General features: G+C 46.2%; 1 protein-coding gene across 1 annotated transcript in view; it reads left to right on the top strand.

The window, feature by feature from the left end:
- Nucleotides 1-19,781, top strand: part of MPPED2 (metallophosphoesterase domain containing 2) — a 699,046-nt gene that overhangs the window by 662,046 nt on the left and 17,219 nt on the right. Inside the window, exon 6 of the mRNA XM_086955812.1 lies at nucleotides 533-646. Within this exon, the coding sequence (XP_086811938.1) occupies nucleotides 533-646 (114 nt within the window). The remainder of the gene's footprint in view (nucleotides 1-532; nucleotides 647-19,781) is intronic.

The raw sequence follows: 19,781 nt of genomic DNA, 5'->3' as shown, positions 1-19,781 counted from the left end.
ACGCTGTAACGCTAAATATGGAACTTGGGTACCTGTGCTTTCGCTATAATTGTCCGGACTGAAATGTCTCGTGCAAATTTCCCCTCATCCTGCCCTTGATGGAGTGCACAGGGCTTATTTGAGCCATAATGTAGAGTAATGTTTCCAGCACACGGAATTCTTCCAGTATCCCGTTGGCTTGAAAGGGACATGAAGGGGAGCAGGGTTTAAACATTGCACCACTGCTGGGAAATAAGGCTCTGGACCTTCTAGCTACGAAAATACGATTCTTAGCATGTAGTTTAATCAATCAGACGGCCTATGGAAAAAAATGTTAATTAGAGAAGAGAATTAAAAAAAAAAAAAAGCACACGATCCCTGGGAAGATAAAGTGGCACAGAAAAGTTTCTTAAAAGCAATTGCAGGCTTTAATGGGGAGGTTAGGATTACAGATAACGTAATAAACCTGCGGTGAATTATGGCTTCCTGAAAGCCTAAACGAAACCATACCTGAATAGAGAAAATTAACAGTATCGATTGCATTTCGCCTTAGGTTTCCGAGACTGGGTTCCAAAGGAGCTGCAAAGAGTGGGCTGCGTGGAGCTCTTAAACACGGTGCAGCGGCGAGTGCGGCCCAAGCTGCACGTCTTTGGTGGGATTCACGAAGGTAAGAAATATACTGCCTGCTGCCTCTCTGTCGCAATTTTAAGACCATCATTTGTATTTTCTCCACTGATAGCAGTGAAAGGGGCTTTTTATGCGTAAGTTACAGTTCGCTCTCCTTGGCTCGTTTTCATGTATACACAATCTTAAATACTAAATTCCACCTCCAATATATGGCACCCTTTCGCTCCACACTGCACGTACCATGAAAAAATACACACAAAAGTAGCTAATCACACAACCGTGTACAATATCAACCACAGTGTGCAGCTGTACTCCTCACCGCTCCTCTGTAAACTTCTCCACACCTCACGATGTCACAACATATGACCTCACGCCAGCAACACAGCACTCTGCACAGTACTGCATCCCCTAACACCCTGCGTCCATTTATCCCATCAAACTGCACCTTAAACTGTGTTATCACACAATACTATACCATAGAATGCACCATTCCCATAACATCGTAGCAAACCAGATCTCATCATAACTGTACGTACTAACTAACTGTTGGCGCGTCACACACAGACGCAGTGTGGAACGAAAACAAGTGCCAGACTGGAAACCAAAATCAGCCCTGGCTAGAAGGTTCCTACCAGCCCACTCTTAAAGAGGCCCTCACCACGAAGTGGTAGAATGGCCAGTCCAGCCTTGACAATAACACAGGACACTAGATTGCACCGATTTTCAAGGGAATATAACACTGCTGGGCCCAGACAACACTTTGGCTGGGCTGATGCTTGAGCAAGGACAGTGAACCATCTTCCATGATGCTTATGTGCTAGGCCAAGGTGGCTTTTGGGCAAAGGTGACAGGCTGGGAAGATAAAAAGGCAGGGCAGACTCACAAGTTGGGAATGGATCTTGATTTGGGGCCGAGGAGAGTTAAACGAGTGAGGTTCTGTACCTGTGTCGAAAAAGGTGGCACTAGGGACGTCTCCCGGTGGTGGCTAGCAGCAAACAAAACTGGTTGGGCAAATATTTAACCCACTGACGGCCACTGGTAAAACAAAAAACAGCAGTGACCATAGGATCAGTGCCACAGCTCTCACTCGTGTTCCATTTTAAACATTGTTTACATCGGTCCACGATTGAGAACCCTGGAATTGAGGCGGAAGGCACTGTGAGTTTCTCATAGTGCCTGTCAGGGAGTTAATTTAAAGTAAAATACTGAAAAAAGATGTACCTACCCATCTCAGCCCTCTGTGGCTCCTCCAGCAGAGGCAGCAAGTAAAAAGCCTCGTCCAAGTCCCCTCTACCAATCCTGGCGCTGCTCTCATGCTGCTCAGGCAACATGAGAGCAGCAACATGAGAGCAGCTTCAGGATTGGCTACAGTGCCCTGGTCCGAAGCTCCTTCATGCACTGGAGGCCTCTGCAGTCTCTCTACCATTTGTCTAAAACAGCTCGGGTTGAAGTGTTTAAAGTGTGCATGTCAGGCCGGCCATGTCAGTTTGGCCGGCTATCGCAAGACAGCCGGCCAAAGTGACATGTGCACTTTAAACTGAAGTGCACTGTGCCCACTGTTGCTCCCTGCTGCTGGCCCGCCCTCTCAGACTTGGGTGCTTGCCAAAATTAAAAATAAAATGGTAATAAATTAATTGTATTACCATTTTATTTTTCATGTTTCCCTTCACTTTCAGCAGCGATACGACGCTCCTTTACCCTCATGTAGGCCTCCTGCTGATGTCTCTTCTGGAAACATTTACAAATAGAGGATAGGGTTAGCATAAACAAAGAGATTAACAGTAGATTAAAATGATGCCATTAACCCCACATCAATACAAATATATTTGTAAATATAGGATCCCGAAATTGATTACCCCTAGATTAATCTCAGAAGATGAATCCCTAAGAAATTCATGGTCAAAATAATATCACGTGGAACCTTCTTGGATGAGACAATCCAAAATTGCCAACCAGAGCAACTTTGTGAACATGCACAAAGTGAGACAAACGTTACTTTAAGCCAAGGGCAATTTTTGAGGCAAAATTGGACAGCGATGTTCAGTTTATTTATTTACGGCAGAGAAGAAGAGGGGCAATTAAACAAGAGTTTGCAGGACAAAGCACATGATATTTTGTAAGAAGATACCTGTGAAACACATGCAGGTAAAATTGCAAAAGGAATTCATAGTAGCTGGTATTGCACTGGTACAAAGATGTGCCTGACCCTCCATAGTACGGACACATACATACATCAACTAGTCTAAATACCCAAACCACCAAGTTCTCCTAGCCTATACCTCATCACAATCACATGCTCATGCTTCTACAGTGTCACAACGGCTAGATGCCACTCCTACAGAAACCATATATTCTCAAATAAAATTCCACTACACTTTTTATCATGTAGTTAAATATTGTACTAGTTTATGCTGCGTTTTATGATTTGTTCTCTTATTCGGGATAATCTATCAATCCCCCTACCTATGTATGTATCGTTTTTAAATTCTACTACTTGCGGCATTGTTGTGGTTTTCTGCTTGGCTAGCTGCCACAAAAACATTTAAGTTGTAGTTGCCATTGCCCAACATGGTGAAATGAGAACCATATTTAGGAACAAGAAAACCGGTGTAGTGGGAAGGGTAAACCTACCCCCGCCCATCTGGCACCATCAGTAATAAAACTATTATAAAAAATATTAAAAGTATTTGTATTTGAGAAGTATTTAGAGCCCTACTGCTCCACTTTGCTAACAGACATTCATAGAGACTGGACGCAGGGCTAGGCTAGAAAGCAGGTCCTGTGCCAACAATGCTACATACAGCTTAAGGCTGTACATACAGAGGATAAGGTGCCTGGAGTCCCTTCATCCTACCCATGCTGGGCATAACTAAAGATCATGTAGTTTGCTGCCTGCAGAGAATAGGGCGCAGGGCTTATCCAGAAACCTGGCTTTGTTGCCAACCCCTGCTGATCACGTCTGAAGACCATGCGCCGTGGATGTTGGCTGCCAAAGGAGGTTGGCCGCAGGGTCTGACCAGAGGTCAAGCCCTGGGCATGGCCTAAGGTTGTGTGTATGGTGTTGGCCGCCTTCATAGGCATAGGGAATTCTTGGGCTTGGTATATAAACAAAAAAAAAGTACACTGACAAATGCAGAGGTTAAATAGAAGTTATATGAAGATATGGTTAAAACACCTCTGCCTATGTTTAAGAAAACCTTAGAAATTCACATACATAACATATAAAAGTGCTGTTATGGTTTTGATATTAAACTGAAAAAATACTGAAATTCAGTTTTAGTTTGAAGCGCAATCCATAACTCACACACCAGCCTTGCAAACTGGAACTCGCATACCAAATGCAATGCTTATAACCTAACAATAAATATACCAATAAGTAATACCTAAAAGCGAAATGTAATTAAACGCCAACATATAGTCGAACCACTTAACGCCTTCCATGCGTCGGGCAGCCGCCTGACATCACGGTGGGCGTGTGTGTCAGATGGATACTTCCCCTGATCCCTGGGACGATTACAACACGCCAGATGTCCCTAATGTTCCACAGGAGGACATCTACCCTCTAGGCCTTCCCCTCCAGAGGACACAACAGGTTTTAATCAGCTACTCCACAGAGCTGCCCAATACCACTGGGTTAACTTACATACAGACCCTTTTGAAGAGGATTTCCTAATGGACACTTTTGATACCTCACAAAGGTCCACCTCTATTTTGCCTATGCTAAAAGGGGTCATCAAGCATGCACCTGAAGTGTTTAAAGATCCTGTGAGGGCTAGAGTTATTAACTCCAGGATTGAGAAAAAATACAAAGCTGTCCCTGCGGACCCAGCCTACATTAGTGGCCCGTACCTTTAAATTTCCTAGTAGTCTCCAATGCTAGGAAAAGGGCCAACTCTCAGACATCAGGGGACGCTCAACGCGATAAAGAGTCAAAACTCTTGTACGCCTCTGGCAAAAGAACAGCGTCACAAGCAGCTAACATATGGCGTATCGCCAACACTCAAGCTCTGTAAGCCAGGTACGATAGGGCACATTACGATGAACTAGAGACCCTATTGCAGCACCTCCCGGACAAATTTAACAAGCATTTACAATGCAATGGTTTTGCCTTTGTTAAAGTTAGAGCTATTGGCATTGCTCTTGACATTATTTTAATTTATGTTTTTTTAACATAAATAAATGGCATTGTCATTTACAATGCCAATAGCTTAATCTCTCGCAAATGCCACACACAAACACCCACACAGAGCCCCCCCACACCCACACAGAGCCCCCCCACACCGAGCCCCCCCCACACACACCCACACAGAGCCCCCCACACAGAGCCCCCCACACACACCCACACAGAGCCCCCCACACACAGAGCCCCCCCACACACAGCCACACAGAGCCCCCCCACACACACAGCCACACAGAGCCCCCCACACACTGCGAGCCCCCCCCCACACACACTGCGAGCCCCCACACATTGCAGGCAACAGAGGCACGTAAACAGCTCTTAGGCGTAAGGCATTCTGAATCATAATTTGAGTAAGCTGAGGTGGGGTTGCTTTTGGAGAATTGTATGCTAGGAATGTCATTCTATTGTAGAAGACCAAGGCAAAAAAAAGTAGAAATAATATTTCAACAACAATAGAAAATGTAAGGGAAATATATTTGGAGTTTCAAGATCATAGTTCTGACCTATAGAGAGAATATTTCAACTAGGAAGTTAAGCTACTTTGTTTAAGGATATCCAATTCCCTAAATTAACACTTTAGAAAATACTGGAATAAATAAAGGAAAATCTGCAGAGCCAGTTGGTTTTCCGGAAAAGATATACTAGTTATTAGAGGAATAATGAGTTACTGTAGTTCAAGAAGTTATAAACACAATTTGTCTCTCTCTATGTGTATCTATCTATATATATATTTTTTTTTGAGAGAGAGATATATTTTGTATTACTAGCATCATAAAAGTATGTTTGGCATTGACTTACTGAAATGTGGAGAAGCGTACAGTCAAGTACACAAAATCTTAGGTTTACACTGATACAAATGACACAAGTCGAGTTGTGCACGTGAAGTGCAGTGTTTTCAAAAGTGTGCTTTGCGACATTCCTAACAAAAAGATAAAAAGATCTGCCTCAGCATGAGGGTGGGTGTTGCCCAGGATCCTACATAGAGATGCCCGTTGCCTACAAAGCGTGGATCATTTCTCGCCTCCTACATGCATTATTTTTATGATTTTTCAGTGATTCCAAGTTTTCCATACATGCTATAAAGCATAGACTGCATAAAATGCGGAACATGGAATTGTTTAGGAAAGGGGTAGAGGGTCAAACAATGGAATGGAATTCCTATAAACGACCCTTCGCTTGGGTAAGTAACGCCATAGGCTGGCAGATAAAGTCTCTGTACATTGTAACCTTTATGAATATGCAATCCTACAAGTTTAGAAAGTGCACACGTTCGATTGGCTAAAATATGTAATTTGTGAACAAGTAATAATCTCAGCTTTGACATAATTCATGTGAAGTGTGGGTCAGGAAACCAGTGCCATTTGCCCAATATATAGGTCGTAGCTATTGCTTTGCCGAGTTTTCCCTTGTAATCTGCGCTTCGAAATAGTGACTCAGAGAAAGTGAAAGTCAGCTGCCATATTCGTACTCTGAGCCAATCTCAGTCACCCGCTCCAGCATTCGCAGAATCTTTCAAGCCTCGTGCCAGTCATTGTAAGCTTCCAACCTCTGAGCTGTCCTTGCTGAAGGAGTGGCCTAGCAGGAACCTAGCATTGCAGACTGTTCAACGGATTCTAATGAATCCTAAAAGTACTGCACGTAGCCTTATCTTGACACTGAACTACTGTTGCTTCGGTCCGAGTTTTGCATCCTCAAATTGCGTGTAGTTACAAAACGAGCCCTCCATTTATAAAATCCAGCATGAAAACCAGTCACTTAAAATCGAACTAGAACCCCTTTCAAAAGACCTTTTCTTTTCCCCCATCCACTGCAGGTCATCTCTTCATGGGCACAATCTTCTCCAAGTCACGTGCATGCCTGAAGCTCTATTAAAGCATTTCTGCAACTTCCGCACAGCTCATTTCAAAGATCACAAGTACAACCATCTTTAAAGCCAAACCCCTCATGTGCAACCTCTTCTAGCTCACCTACCAGTCCCAAACATGAACTGCCATACAACCTCCACTCACTAGTGACAACACCCAACTCCTGATAACTTATTCTACCATATTACTGGAGTGAAGGCATGAAATGGTTTGCTTTAGTCACTCCAGTTTATTGCGCTGGATGTGATGGGAATTCCCATGGCATCATCTTGACCATATGCAATAACCTATTATATATAAAACTGTGTAAAAACTAATGTATATTACCCAAAGTACCTAATAACAAGCGATAATCCCAATCTCTTGTAAATCATAATCAAGGTAAGGTAGAATCACCACAGGTTCAGGATAACCTCGTATAAACCATGTTAAGTGAAACTCATTTGACATCACCCATCATAAGATAAACATGAATATGTCTCTGTAACGAAGCAACGTCCATGGGTGAAAAGGCAGTCTTGGTGTAATCGGGTAAAAAGCTTACAGTATACAAGTCATTATGTGCATGCGCCCAGGTCTAAAGGCCTAGTAACAAATCATGGCTGTAACAAGTGAACATGAAACCCCCTATGAGCTTTAGAGTATTTTAGCCCTATGATATGAGGTAAGCTGCTCCCAATATAATGGTATATTTAAGTCAACATGGGCAGTACACAGTAGCCCCTGAGAGCGTGAGCATGTCCCAGTGAACAATACCCATGATTCGTGTTCCCTATGTCTCCAGGAGCTCCGTAGAGTCCCATTGGTGCAACAGACATAATTGACATCAGAAAATGCTTTCATCTCAACCATATTATTTAAAATTCAGTGTCCCGCATTGGAAACAGCGCGTGCAAAGAACTATTTGTACCCCTGTGGTGGGCGAATAGTCAAGAGAGTTATATTGCAACCTGTTTGTCATCATGTGGTCACAAGTATGCTTCCTACGCTAAACACGATGTTAGCACTCATGGTCATGCGAGTGTTAAAGTGAGGCCCGCCAGTACTTAAAAAGGGAAGACACAAAAGCATAGGGCTCGCAGCAACAAACACTCCGTAAGCACCCTAACCATGCGAGTACAATAAAAATTAAATGTACACATATTGGTATTAGCCTGTGTAAAGACCACAATAGCACCACTGTAGTCTGTGCACAGTAAGAGATGGTTGAGTTATAACATGCCAGTAGATATACATGCACAACTCTGCTCTCACCGCGCTCTCCGGTCCGCCCCCCCCCCGCCGCCGCCGGGGGGCTCCTTGCGACGGCGGCAATCTGTTGACTTCTCCGGTCTCCCTCTTCAGCATGGAAGACCGGCAACGTCCTCCGCTTCTTCCGGGGCTCCCTCCAGGCAGGCCACGGGAGCCCCGCGTGGGCCGCCATACTGCTTCTGGGCCGCCGTCTTCCTTCTTCCCCCGGGCGGCGGGGGGGGCGGGCACTTCCGGCCGGCCGCGCTAGGATTGGCCGGCCGGGCTAAATGCTGTCATGGAGACTGCACAGGCCTTGCTGTGGGAGACTTCGGATGAGCCCCGCACGCACAGTGAATATTAGATTTTAGAGAACAATGCAGGGGTCTGTTGGGTGTCTCGTTGCTTTCCCAAACACGGAAGAGAAGCACAGTCTGCCTGAAAGGCTGACCAATCAAAGGCCGCAAGGGGTGACAGGCCCAGGCACGCACCGGTGGGAACACTGTTGTCACCCTGTGATCCGGGTGGCGGAGCGCTGATTGGCCAGCAGAGGCCGGCTGCCAGCCAACCGGATCTGCGCATTTCATGCTGCCGGGGAGATGCGAGCTCAGGCAGGGGAGGGAGCGGCCCTGTAGTAAGATGGCGGGGGAGGCACGCACCGGTGGGAACACTGTTGTCACCCTGTGATCCGGGTGGTGGAGCGCTGATTGGCCAGCAGAGGCCGGCTGCCAGCCAACCGGATCTGCGCATTTCATGCTGCCGGGGAGATGCGAGCTCAGGCAGGGGAGGGAGCGGCCCTGTAGTAAGATGGCGGGGGAGGAGAGCGAGCGTTTGTCATTAGCGTCGCCTTTGTCAGGCAGGCTCTGCTGAGTCACTGTGAGCAATGGGGGGGGAGGAAACGGAACACCGAGGACTGTGTTTTCTCAAATTGAAAACACAACATGTTACAAAACGGACGGCGGGAGAGGACACGGACGGCGGGTGGGGGGGCGGGAGGGGACACGGGGGGCGGGAGGGGACACGGATGGCAAAGCACTCACGCAAGCAGGAAAGGGTGCCGGCTCAATGCCGGGACAGATTCGGGGGCGTTCCCGGCGTCGCGTGACGTCGGCAAAAGCCAAAGAATCTCGGGAACGCCCCCGAGTCTCCTCCGGCATTGACGGACAGGCCCCTCGTCCAATGGCTAGGCTCCATTTATGGAGCCAGCCAATGAATGACGAGGGCCGACCCAAACCCACACTACAGTTCTCATTAGGTTTTCGCCTGCGCGAAAAAGATGCGCAGAGCGCATCTTTTCGCCAGGCAAAACCTAAAAACGGGGCCAATGACCTCATAGAGGAGGGAAAAATCATCACTAACACCTCCATTTGTTGCGATCTGGACGTAGCAGATACCGCCTCCAGAGCCGTCAACACAAGTATTCTCCTAAGTAGACATGCTTGGCTACGCATTTCAGGTTTTAAACCTGAAGTACAAAGTTCCATCTTATACCAGCCATTCGATCAGGAACACTTATTTGGGCCTAATGTAGATTCATCACTTGAAAAGATGAAGATAGACATAGACACAGCTAAATCAATGGGAGCCTTGCAATCGCAAGCTCCCAGACGTATTTTTAGTCGCTCCTTCTACAAAGGCACCTGAAGTGTGTTCTCTTCTGTAATACGGATGGTCACTCATATAAATCAGGAGTCTTCAATCTTTGAAAGGTTTTATTGCAGTCAAGAGGATACAGCAGCATACATGTATAAAGGGCTCAAGGTGGTAGCTCCAACTGCCTGTGAAGCAATTCCAGTGCCTGGCCCAAACATTCTAAACAAGTAATACATGGAATACATTGGCAGGCACAAAGTAACATTCCAACCTTTTTATATAAAGAAAGTGCATTAAGAAATGATGCACAGACACCATAGCACCTCCAGAGGCTACTCCTCTGACAACCCCTCCACCTCTCACAAGGCTCCCACCCAGTCTACATTCACCCGAGGTTACCAGAGAGGAGGCTACAGGGGCAACAATAACACAGGTAGAGGCAAGACCAATAATACCCGATCTGCATCCACCCCTACCCAATGACTTCCCTCCGCTCCCCCCAGACCATTCCACTCCCATCGGGGGAAGAATGCAACAGTTCCTTCCTGCCTGGAGCAACATCACCACAGACAGGTGTGTGAGACAAATCGTTCAATCAGCTTACTGTCTGAAACTTACCTCTACCCCCATACATACCACCCAAACAGCTCCAAATGCTGTTAGAACATTTATCACTGCTCAAGCAGGAAGTCATCTCCCTCCTACAAAAGAGTGCAATAGAACCAGTTCCCCTGCACCAACAAAATACAGAAGTTTACTCTCTGTATTTTCCCATACCAAAAAAGGGCGGCTCTCTGAGACCTATTCTAGAACTCAGACCCATAAACCTGTACATTCACTCAGACCATTTCCACATGGTCACACTTCAGCAGGTCCTTCCTCTTCTTTCACAAGGTGACTTCCTTGCCACTCTAGATCTCAAGGACGCCTACTTCCATATTCCCATTCACACATATCACAGGAAATATCTCAGGTTCGTAGTGGACGGTCAACACTACCAATTCAAAGTACTCCCTTTCGGAGTCACAACAGCACCACGGGTATTCACCAAGTGCCTAGCAGTAGTTGCAGCTCATCTAAGAAGACAACACATTCACGTCTTCCCATATTTGGACGACTGGCTTATAAAAGCCAGCTCATACAGTCAGTGTGTAAATCACACCCACGTCACTATTCAACTACTCAACAACTTGGCGTTTACAGTAAACCACACAAAGTCTCATCTACAACTGTCCCACATACAACAATACCTGGGGGCCACAATAAACACCTCAAAAACGCTCGCTCATCCCAGTCCAGCTAGGATAGCAAGCATGCAAACCCTTATAACCACATTTCAGCCTCAACACTCTGTTCCAGCTCGAGTGTTCAAGCAGCTCATAGGGATGATTGCCTCTTGCCTATTCGTAGTGCCTCACACAAGACTCCAAATGCGTCCTCTCCACGAGTGGCAAGTACGCCAATAGAACCAGGCTCAAGGTCAGCTAACAGATCTGGTGTTGGTAGACGGTCGCACTCATCGCTCTCTGCAGTGGTGGAACACCAAAAACCATTCCAAAGGGCGACCGTTCCTAGAGTCAGTTCCACAGATTGTCTTGGCAGCGGACGCATCGCTCTCGAGCTGGGGAGCTCATCTATTACATCACACCATACAGGGCAGGTGGACTCCTCAACAGAAGATACTCATCATCAACCACCTGGAGTTACTAGCCATATTCTTAGCCTTAAAGGCATTCCAGAAGCAAATATCAGACAAGGCTGTCCTAGTCCGCACGGACAACATGACAGCCATGTACTACATACAAAAACAAGGCGGAACACATTCTCTGCAGCTCTCTCAACTAGCACAAAGCATATGGAGACGGGCTATACCTCACAACATTTTTCTCCTAGCCCAACATGTCCCCGGAGTCCAGGACAACATAGTCAATCTGTTAAGCCGTCAAACACAGCAGATTCACAAGTGGGAACTTTATCCACAAGTTCTTCAAACATTTTTTCAAATGTGGGAACAACCAGAGATAGATCTCTTCGCCACACACGAAAACGCCAAATGCCCAAGCTTGGCCGCCAGATATCTACACCCATTGTACAAAGGCAATGCGATATGGATGAATTGGTCAGACAAATTTGCGTATGCTTTTCCGCCTCTCCCACTCATTCCACTGGTGGTGCGCAAGCTACAGCAACACTCATTGACTCTCATTCTAGTTGCTCCAACTTGGGCCAGACAACTGTGGTACACCACATTACTAAAACGGTCAGTAGTTTCGCACCAAAAACTACACCTCTCCCCACGCCTCTTAGCCAGAACCGTGGAAAGATCAGACACCCAGACCCAGCTCATCTCAACCTTGTGATCTTGCTGCTGAGGTCTTTAAATGCGGTTACCTTAACCTTCCCCCTGACTGTATGAACGTTATTAAGGAGGCTAGACGTCCCACCACTAGAGTCCGCTATGCAGCCAAGTGGAAAAGAATCATCATATATTGTCATAACACCATCAATCCCCTAGATGTGTCTATCCAACACATCATAGGTTACCTACTACATCTCCAAAGGTGTAACTTAGCCTATACATCTATTAGGTTGCACCTCACAGTCATAGCAGCCTATTTACAAAATAGGCAACACTTTTCAGAGTACTTGCCATCAAAGCATTTATGGAAGACCTCAAAAGAATAATTCCTCCCAGAGTACCACCCTCACCCTCACCTGTGTGGAATTTAAACATTGCTCTCACAAGACTAATCGGCCCTCCCTTTGAACCTCTACATAAATGTGAGCTACTGTTTTTAACATGGAAAGTTGCTTTCCTAGTGACCATCACTTCTCTTAAAGGAGTTAGTGAACTACAAGAATAACTATTCAAGACCCTTTCTTACAAATGCAGTTCAAGTTCAAGTTCAAAACAACTTTATTTCGAATAATAATAATTCATAAAAAGCACATAGACACAAATACATAGTCAGGGGAATACAATTACATAGAATTGATGACACTATTAAAATTGAACAGTTAAAATATTTACAAATTTTAAAAAGTAGGGGCAGATCAGTGATTTCATAAGATATCGCCAATGGTGTTATGTTGTCTGTTCCTGATGCGTTTTTTAAGGCGAAAGGCAGACACCAGAAAATTAGCAACACTAAACATTATTAGTGGGGAGTCTAGCTGTTTTAGGTAAAGGAGAGCTGGTTCGGCTTGGACAAACCCCTCGTTTTTGAGCAGCGGGATAATATATTTTTTCCTAGGCAGGGCATAGAAACTACAGAAAAACATAAAATGTAAAGTATCCTGCAAGGAATAACTATCGCAATTACAGACGGGCAAATCCTCGGGCTTAGCCCACACCTTAAAATCATTTAACAAAAGATGAATCTGGTTAAATCTTAATTTAGTTAGTAACCAGCGGTGTAACGGGATTGACACAACCGTTAAATATGGTTCGATAGCTATGGTTGTCTTGGAAATATAGTGCTCCCTCACTGTGGGTTTCACAAGCTCACCGCTCTCCCGCTCTAATTCTCTATATTTAGTAAAAGTCGTTTTAAACCATTCCAGGTCAGCTCTAACAATACATTCAGGATTACAAAATAAATCAGGGCGGCCCAAGGAGCTAAGGGTATTTTTAATGTATGCTAACCACGGGATATTTTTCATGTTGTCCAACCGTAGGCAATCCCTTAAGATTGTATGATTCAGGGTTAAGTTGGGGTTTAGCCAAGTTCTTAGCCACATCAAGATTGGGGACTGTTTAATAATGTCGCTTATGTACCCCTGGCCTAATTCCGTATGAACAGAAAAGGTAGCCGTGGACTGTGGCAAACCTAAAAACATGCGGAAGATCTTGTTTTCCTCTACCTGAATCGCTACAGCGTTGTTGGTGTAGCCCCATATAGAAGCCCCATACCTTGCTATTGCAATTGATTTGGCTCTATAAATTGCTAGCATTGCTTCTGTAGGTTTGCCTCCCAGTCGTTTTGCAAAGCCGGCGATAGCAGCCGCAGATCTTTTCATGGCATTAACTTTTACCGATATTTGGTGTGCCCAGGTGCCATTTTCGTCATAAACCACCCCTAAATATGTAAAAGTTTTTACACTGGAAATTGGTGTGTTGGCACAAAAAAAGGACTTCAAGTTTTTGTTCTTTCTCCCGCCCACTGACATGACGTGTGATTTGTCTGTGTTTATTTTTAGGTCAAGGGAGGTCATGAAGGCGTCAAAGGCCGCCAATAGTCTCTGTAGTCCAAGAGGTGTGCGTGCCACGAGCACGGCGTCATCCGCATAAAGGAGGACCGGGGTGGACAACCCTCCAAAATGCGGGACGTCTAATGTCGCCAGACCCAGTGTGGATTCGAGGTGGTTTATGTATAGTGTAAATAACACTGGGGCGAGGATGCAACCTTGTCGCACCCCTCTAGTGGACTTGAAGCCAGCGGTGCAAGCTCCCCCCTGAGTCATCCTGATAGAGGCTTCTAGGTCCCGGTGCGCTTCAGCCAAAAAATGTACCAGGGAATGGTCCATTCCCAGGTCCAAGAGAATTTCCCACAGCCTGGACCTGTTGACCAGGTCGAAGGCTGTGGACAAATCCATGAACCCTAAGTAGATTGATCCACTAGATGCCACTGTATACTTTCCTAGGATCAGGTGTAGGTTAAGGCACTGATCCTCAGTCCCCCTTCCCCTTCTGAACCCATATTGGGCATTTGATAGAATATTGTTACTAGCAGCCCACTCATCGATTCGTGCCAATATCACTTTCCCCAAAATTTCAAATGAAGAATCAATGAGTGAGATGGGGCGATAACACCTCGGGTCTCCCCGTTGGCCTTTCTTAAAGATAGGTATAATGGTTGCTTGTGACCAAGAAGCAGGCAGACTATGGATGGTGGCAGCGTTAAAAACATTGGTCAGGATTTTGGCCCAAAAGGGGGAGTTGGCCTTGTACATGTCGGCTGGGACACCATCCGGGCCTTGGGCTTTTTTCCCTTGGGTGTTGATAATGGACTTTTCAACTTCTTCCACGGAGAAGGAAAGTGCCGACCTGGGAGGATTAATTATAGAGAGAGAGGGAATTTCACATACGTGGTCGCTCCCATAGATGATTTTAAAATGTGCTAACCAATCTTCCTCACTGATATTGGCCTCCAAGTTGTCATTATCCTCACCGGAGAAGAGGGGGTTATTTATTATGACCCAGAAGCTAGCACTATCTCTTAGTGTTGCCTTTTCCATTAGTGCAGACCATGCATCCTTTTTAAGTGCATCTTTACGTGCACGAATAGTATTTTTATATTCTTTTCTTAATCTGGACACTTCCCCCTTATCCCTTGGTGATTTTTTGAGTTCTGCCAAAAGGCAGCTATGTGCTTTTGAACAGGCTCTGTCAAACCATCCCTTATGTGGCTGTGCATTCTTTCTGGATTTGACAGTTAGTTCTTTAGAAACTAGTGCACACATGTTAGTATAGGCGGGGATCACTTCCTCCCCCTGTTTTGAGATATCTAGGCATATATCAATTTCTTTGCGGGCTTTACATGTTATACTGTTAAAAAAGTCTACAGGTACTACTTTAGACCACTTCACCCTTCTGCCTTGGTCTGTGGACCGCACAGCCGGTACTACCGTTTTGTTAATTCCTTCCTTAAGCAAACCAACCGAGTTAGCGAGCTCGAGGATAACTGGGTTGTGGTCACTAAACGCAGCCACAGCTGCATTATAAAAGAAAACCAAATTTAATAAACCAGGGGAGACAAAAATATAATCTATTATTGATTCAGAATTTCTAGCGCTATATGTCATCACACGATCGCTAGTGTCATTGAACCCCGGTTCATAAAGATCAGCCATAGATAGGAGATTTTCAAGAGCATAACCTTTAGGGCCGTGTTCAAAATGTTGGTAGTGGGCTGAAGTGGGGCAATCAACATCTTCTATATGACAAGAGAGCCCGCAGAGATGAGTGTTAAAATCCCCCATGACTATGGTGTGCGTAAAAGTAGTTTGACGTTCTGTATGGTTAATCATAAAATGCTCTAAGGAGCGAAGGTGCTCAGTTGGCTTTCCGTCTAATACGGAGTTGTAAAAGTTAATAAGAATAAATTTGAGACCGTTAGCTAAACTGATCTCTAAACATAGGAAGTTGGGGGAGCAGGTGGTTATTTGTTTAACAGTTCCCGCCAGATGAACGGTGATCAGGATCATAAGGCCCCCTTTATCCCTACCAATGGGGGATGTAATAGCTGGGACAAAATAAGATGTATACCCAGGGACCCAAAAATTATTATTGCAGTCCCAGGTTTCTTGCAAGGCTATAATGTCGTATTGGTTTAAAAAATTCAGCCAAGCACTATCCTCCCTTTTTTTGCGAAGCCCGGCTATGTTCCAGCTTACAATTTTAAGCCTTCTACTAAAATTTCCTGGCAGGGGATTATCCGCTAAGGGTAGAATAGACAAAGGATCATTGATGGCTGGGCGTCAATTCTGGTCAGCTGCCCAAGCCAGGGGCGTAAATCTATTGTGCAAGAGAATGGGTCTGTTTGAGGTCAATGGTGTATATATGCCAGAATTAAAGTTGTTTGGCCTATTTCTCATGGTCCAGCTATGGTCAGGTTCCTGGGGAGTATAGGCAGGTTGAGTAGGCGGGGGAGCTATCCTGTTGTATTCCTTACCATAAGCGTGACCCTTGTTCAGTGTTAAGTTAGGTTTAGTAGTAGGGTAAAAGAAGCCCAAAGGAACAGCTCGGGCCCAGCATCTAATCCCTCCAGAGGTGAAGCGTCCCATAATAATCTCCGAGCCTCGCCAGGATTATTGAAGTTTATTATCACACAATCGCCCTCTACTGATTTGGTTGTGCGCCCTATCCAGCCCACCCGCCGGGCAGAAAGAATCGCACTGGATATATCATTGTCTCCCGAACAGGTCGTGTTTGACCATGACTTTGCCCTGGCTAACAGTTGGGGCGATTGTTCATACTCTCCTGGCTTAAGTGGAGGAACATTAACCAGAATGGCTACAAAGGGCGCAGCCTCAGGGAGCAAATTAATTATAGGTTGACGTGCCGGGTTGGGCAAAAGAGATGACTTCTGTTGTACCGGAGTCTCGTGTTTGGAAGACAGAATGTTCCCCCCTGCTATTTTGGGAGCATCTGCCCGGGTGGGGGCTGGGCCACTAGAAGAAGTGGCTGCCGCACTCTTGGCTACTGTGGATTCTTCCCTTGGTCTTTTGCAACCATTAGTTAGCTGAGTGCATGAGGATCCTGATACCACCGGCGTGTTCCCTTTAAAGACAAATGTAGCAGGTTCAGCAGTTTTTAGGCATACATTCAAGCGCTCACATTTACTTCAGATACCATCAACACACTGATGTAAAACGTCAATAATGTCTGAAGCGATTTTTTTTAGTGTGGACTCCACCTTTTCAGTAATAGCTTTTTCCACCATGTCTCTAATAGCATTTTCCAGTGAGTCCACAGTGCCCTTTCCTCCTTTAGATTTATTTGTGGTCTTTTTCTTGTACTGTCTTTTGACTTGCTTTGGGCGTACAGCTGTGCTAACCCCGGCAGCACCAGAAAGGTTAGGGATCACCCCAATAGTTTCAACGGTAGCAATGGTAGAAGTATAACTCTCTCCTTTGGCGGGGCAATAACAATCCTTGGTTCAAGGGGGATAGTTGTAATACCAGTCTGCGATTGGGTAATACCCCCCTTGTTAATCGACGATGGTTCTAATCCCAGTTTGCGTTCAGTTCTAGCAATTTCTGTGGTCAATTTCCCCACCTCCGTAGTCAAAAAGGAGAGAATACTATTTGAGTTCCTGGGTGCTTTCACCTTTGGGGTCCCACCAGCGGCAGGGGAGGGTAACTTTCTCTTACCCATTTTGATCCAGAGTCCAGGTTCCTGGGCAAAAGGGAGATGGCCCGTCCCGTCCCTCGTCGGCCCCGGACGGCCACAGACGGCCCGCCCTCTGCCCGGGCTCCGCCCGGCGTCGCCCGCGCGCGTCCCGCGACGCGGAGGGAGCGTCTGATCTTTGTAGCGCCTCCGGGCACGAAGAGTGCGGGAGGCAGGAAGTGCCCGCAAAGCTCGCTGGGAGCTGTAGTCTCCAGCCGCGTGGTTGGAGCAATGGCGGCGAAACTACAGCGTTCCCCACCCAGGAGCTGGGGCTATCGGCGTGCTGGCGTGCTGGCAGGTAAGCTTGCTGCTGAAGTGGCCCCCCGCTCCACCGAGGGAGCGTCTGATCTTTGTAGCGCCTCCGGGCGCGAAGAGTGCGGGAGGCAGGAAGTGCCCGCAAAGCTCGCTGGGAGCTGTAGTCTCCAGCCGCGTGGTTGGAGCAATGGCGGCGAAACTACAGCGTTCCCCACCCAGGAGCTGGGGCTATCGGCGTGCTGGCGTGCTGGCAGGTAAGCTTGCTGCTGAAGTGGCCCCCCGCTCCACCGAGGGAGCGTCTGATCTTTGTAGCGCCTCCGGGCGCGAAGAGTGCGGGAGGCAGGAAGTGCCCGCAAAGCTCGCTGGGAGCTGTAGTCTCCAGCCGCGTGGTTGGAGCAATGGCGGTGAAACTACAGCGTTCCCCACCCAGGAGCTGGGGCTATCGGCGTGCTGGCGTGCTGGCAGGTAAGCTTGCTGCTAAAGTGGCCCCCCGCTCCACGGAGGGAGCGTCTGATCTTTGTAGCGCCTCCGGGCGCGAAGAGTGCGGGAGGCAGGAAGTGCCCGCAAAGCTCGCTGGGAGCTGTAGTCTCCAGCCGCGTGGTTGGAGCAATGGCAGCGAAACTACAGCGTTCCCCACCCAGGAGCTGGGGCTATCGGCGTGCTGGCGTGCTGGCAGGTAAGCTTGCTGCTGAAATGGCAAATGCAGTTATTTCTCCCTTCCACCTCAATGAGTCTGTGGAGTTGCCAGTGTTCTTCTCGCAACCACAAACAGTCGCAGAAAGAGCTCTTCATACTCTAGATGGTAAAAGAGCATTGCTTTATTACACTTAGAGAACACAACCTTTTCGTAAGACCGAGCAACTTTTTGTATCTTTCTCACCACCACATATCAAAATCTGGCGATAGATAGCAAGATGGATTGTTAAGTGCGTACAAATTTGCTATCACAAAGCGAAACATACCTTATTGATTCCTCCTAAAGCCTACTCTACAAGAAAGATAGGGGCTTCAATGGCATTTATAGGGAACATTTCCTTAGATGACATCTGCAAAGTAGCTACATGGTCTACACCGCACACATTCACAAAACACTATTGTGTAGATGTGCAAACAAAACAACAAGCTACTGTGGGCCAGGCTGTACTCAAAACACTATTTGAAACGACCGCAACAGATACTGGTGGTCGCCGCTAAGGGATGGGTATAGCTATACATTCTATGCATAGTGTGTGATCTGCAGCTCATTTGCCCCAAACGGAAAATGCTACTTACCAGTATGCATCTGGTCTTGGCATGTAGAGCTGCATATTTACACACACCCACCCACTTCCCCGGCTACCTTTATCTGTTCCAATATTATCTTATTTAGATACAACATACATGGACATCTTTCTGTTCTCACAAAAGTCCATCATTTCCCTTCTTGACGAAAAAACAATCTGAAGATGGAGTTCATGCCCATGCGCACTATTGTCTACATGAGGAGTCACCTATCTCGTGACTTCCAAAGACTTTACTTTGGACAAAAACAACTGCAAACATCCGGGCCCAACACCAGATGGTGATCTATGCATAGTGTGTGAATCTGCAGCTCTACATGCCAAGAACAGATGCATACTGGTAAGTAGCATTTTCCTTATGTCCTGGGCCACTGACATTATGCGATTCTGCAGCCTTTGATTTTTTTCATAATTATGGATTTGCTGCATTTGGCACATAATCCATTGTCTGCTGCATAATCTGCTGGATTAAACAAAAAGAATATTTCTAATTTAAACAAATCAAAGGTACCCAAAAATGTGTTTGCATGCAGTTGAAGGCCCTGCACAAAGATTAACTAGTCATCATCTAGTTCCCTATATCTGATTACGGCTTTTGTACTGGGCCTAATGAGGTGAAATTTTTGCCCAGATAGTATTACTACTTGTACAAATTCCCAAAAAATGTGCCATGCTATGCTCCATAATTTGTATTTTCTTGCTGCATAATTTAGACAACCCTGCTGCATAATTTGGTTCTCCCCTGAAACATAATTCCAATGGTTCTGGCTACGGCTCAGCTGACAAATGAGCCCACAAGGGCCAGTATACCCACTCCCTTGATTGTCATATCTTTAAGGTCTGAGTCATAGGTGTGTCCCCATCTTTTGGCAAATTAAAGAAGA

The sequence above is a fragment of the Lissotriton vulgaris genome, chromosome 2_1 (genome assembly GCF_964263255.1).
Source record: "Lissotriton vulgaris chromosome 2_1, aLisVul1.2, whole genome shotgun sequence".
Lineage (NCBI taxonomy): Eukaryota > Metazoa > Chordata > Amphibia > Caudata > Salamandridae > Lissotriton > Lissotriton vulgaris.
The sequence above is the reverse complement of the archived record's forward strand: the minus strand, read 5'-3'. Positions and strand labels throughout refer to the sequence as shown.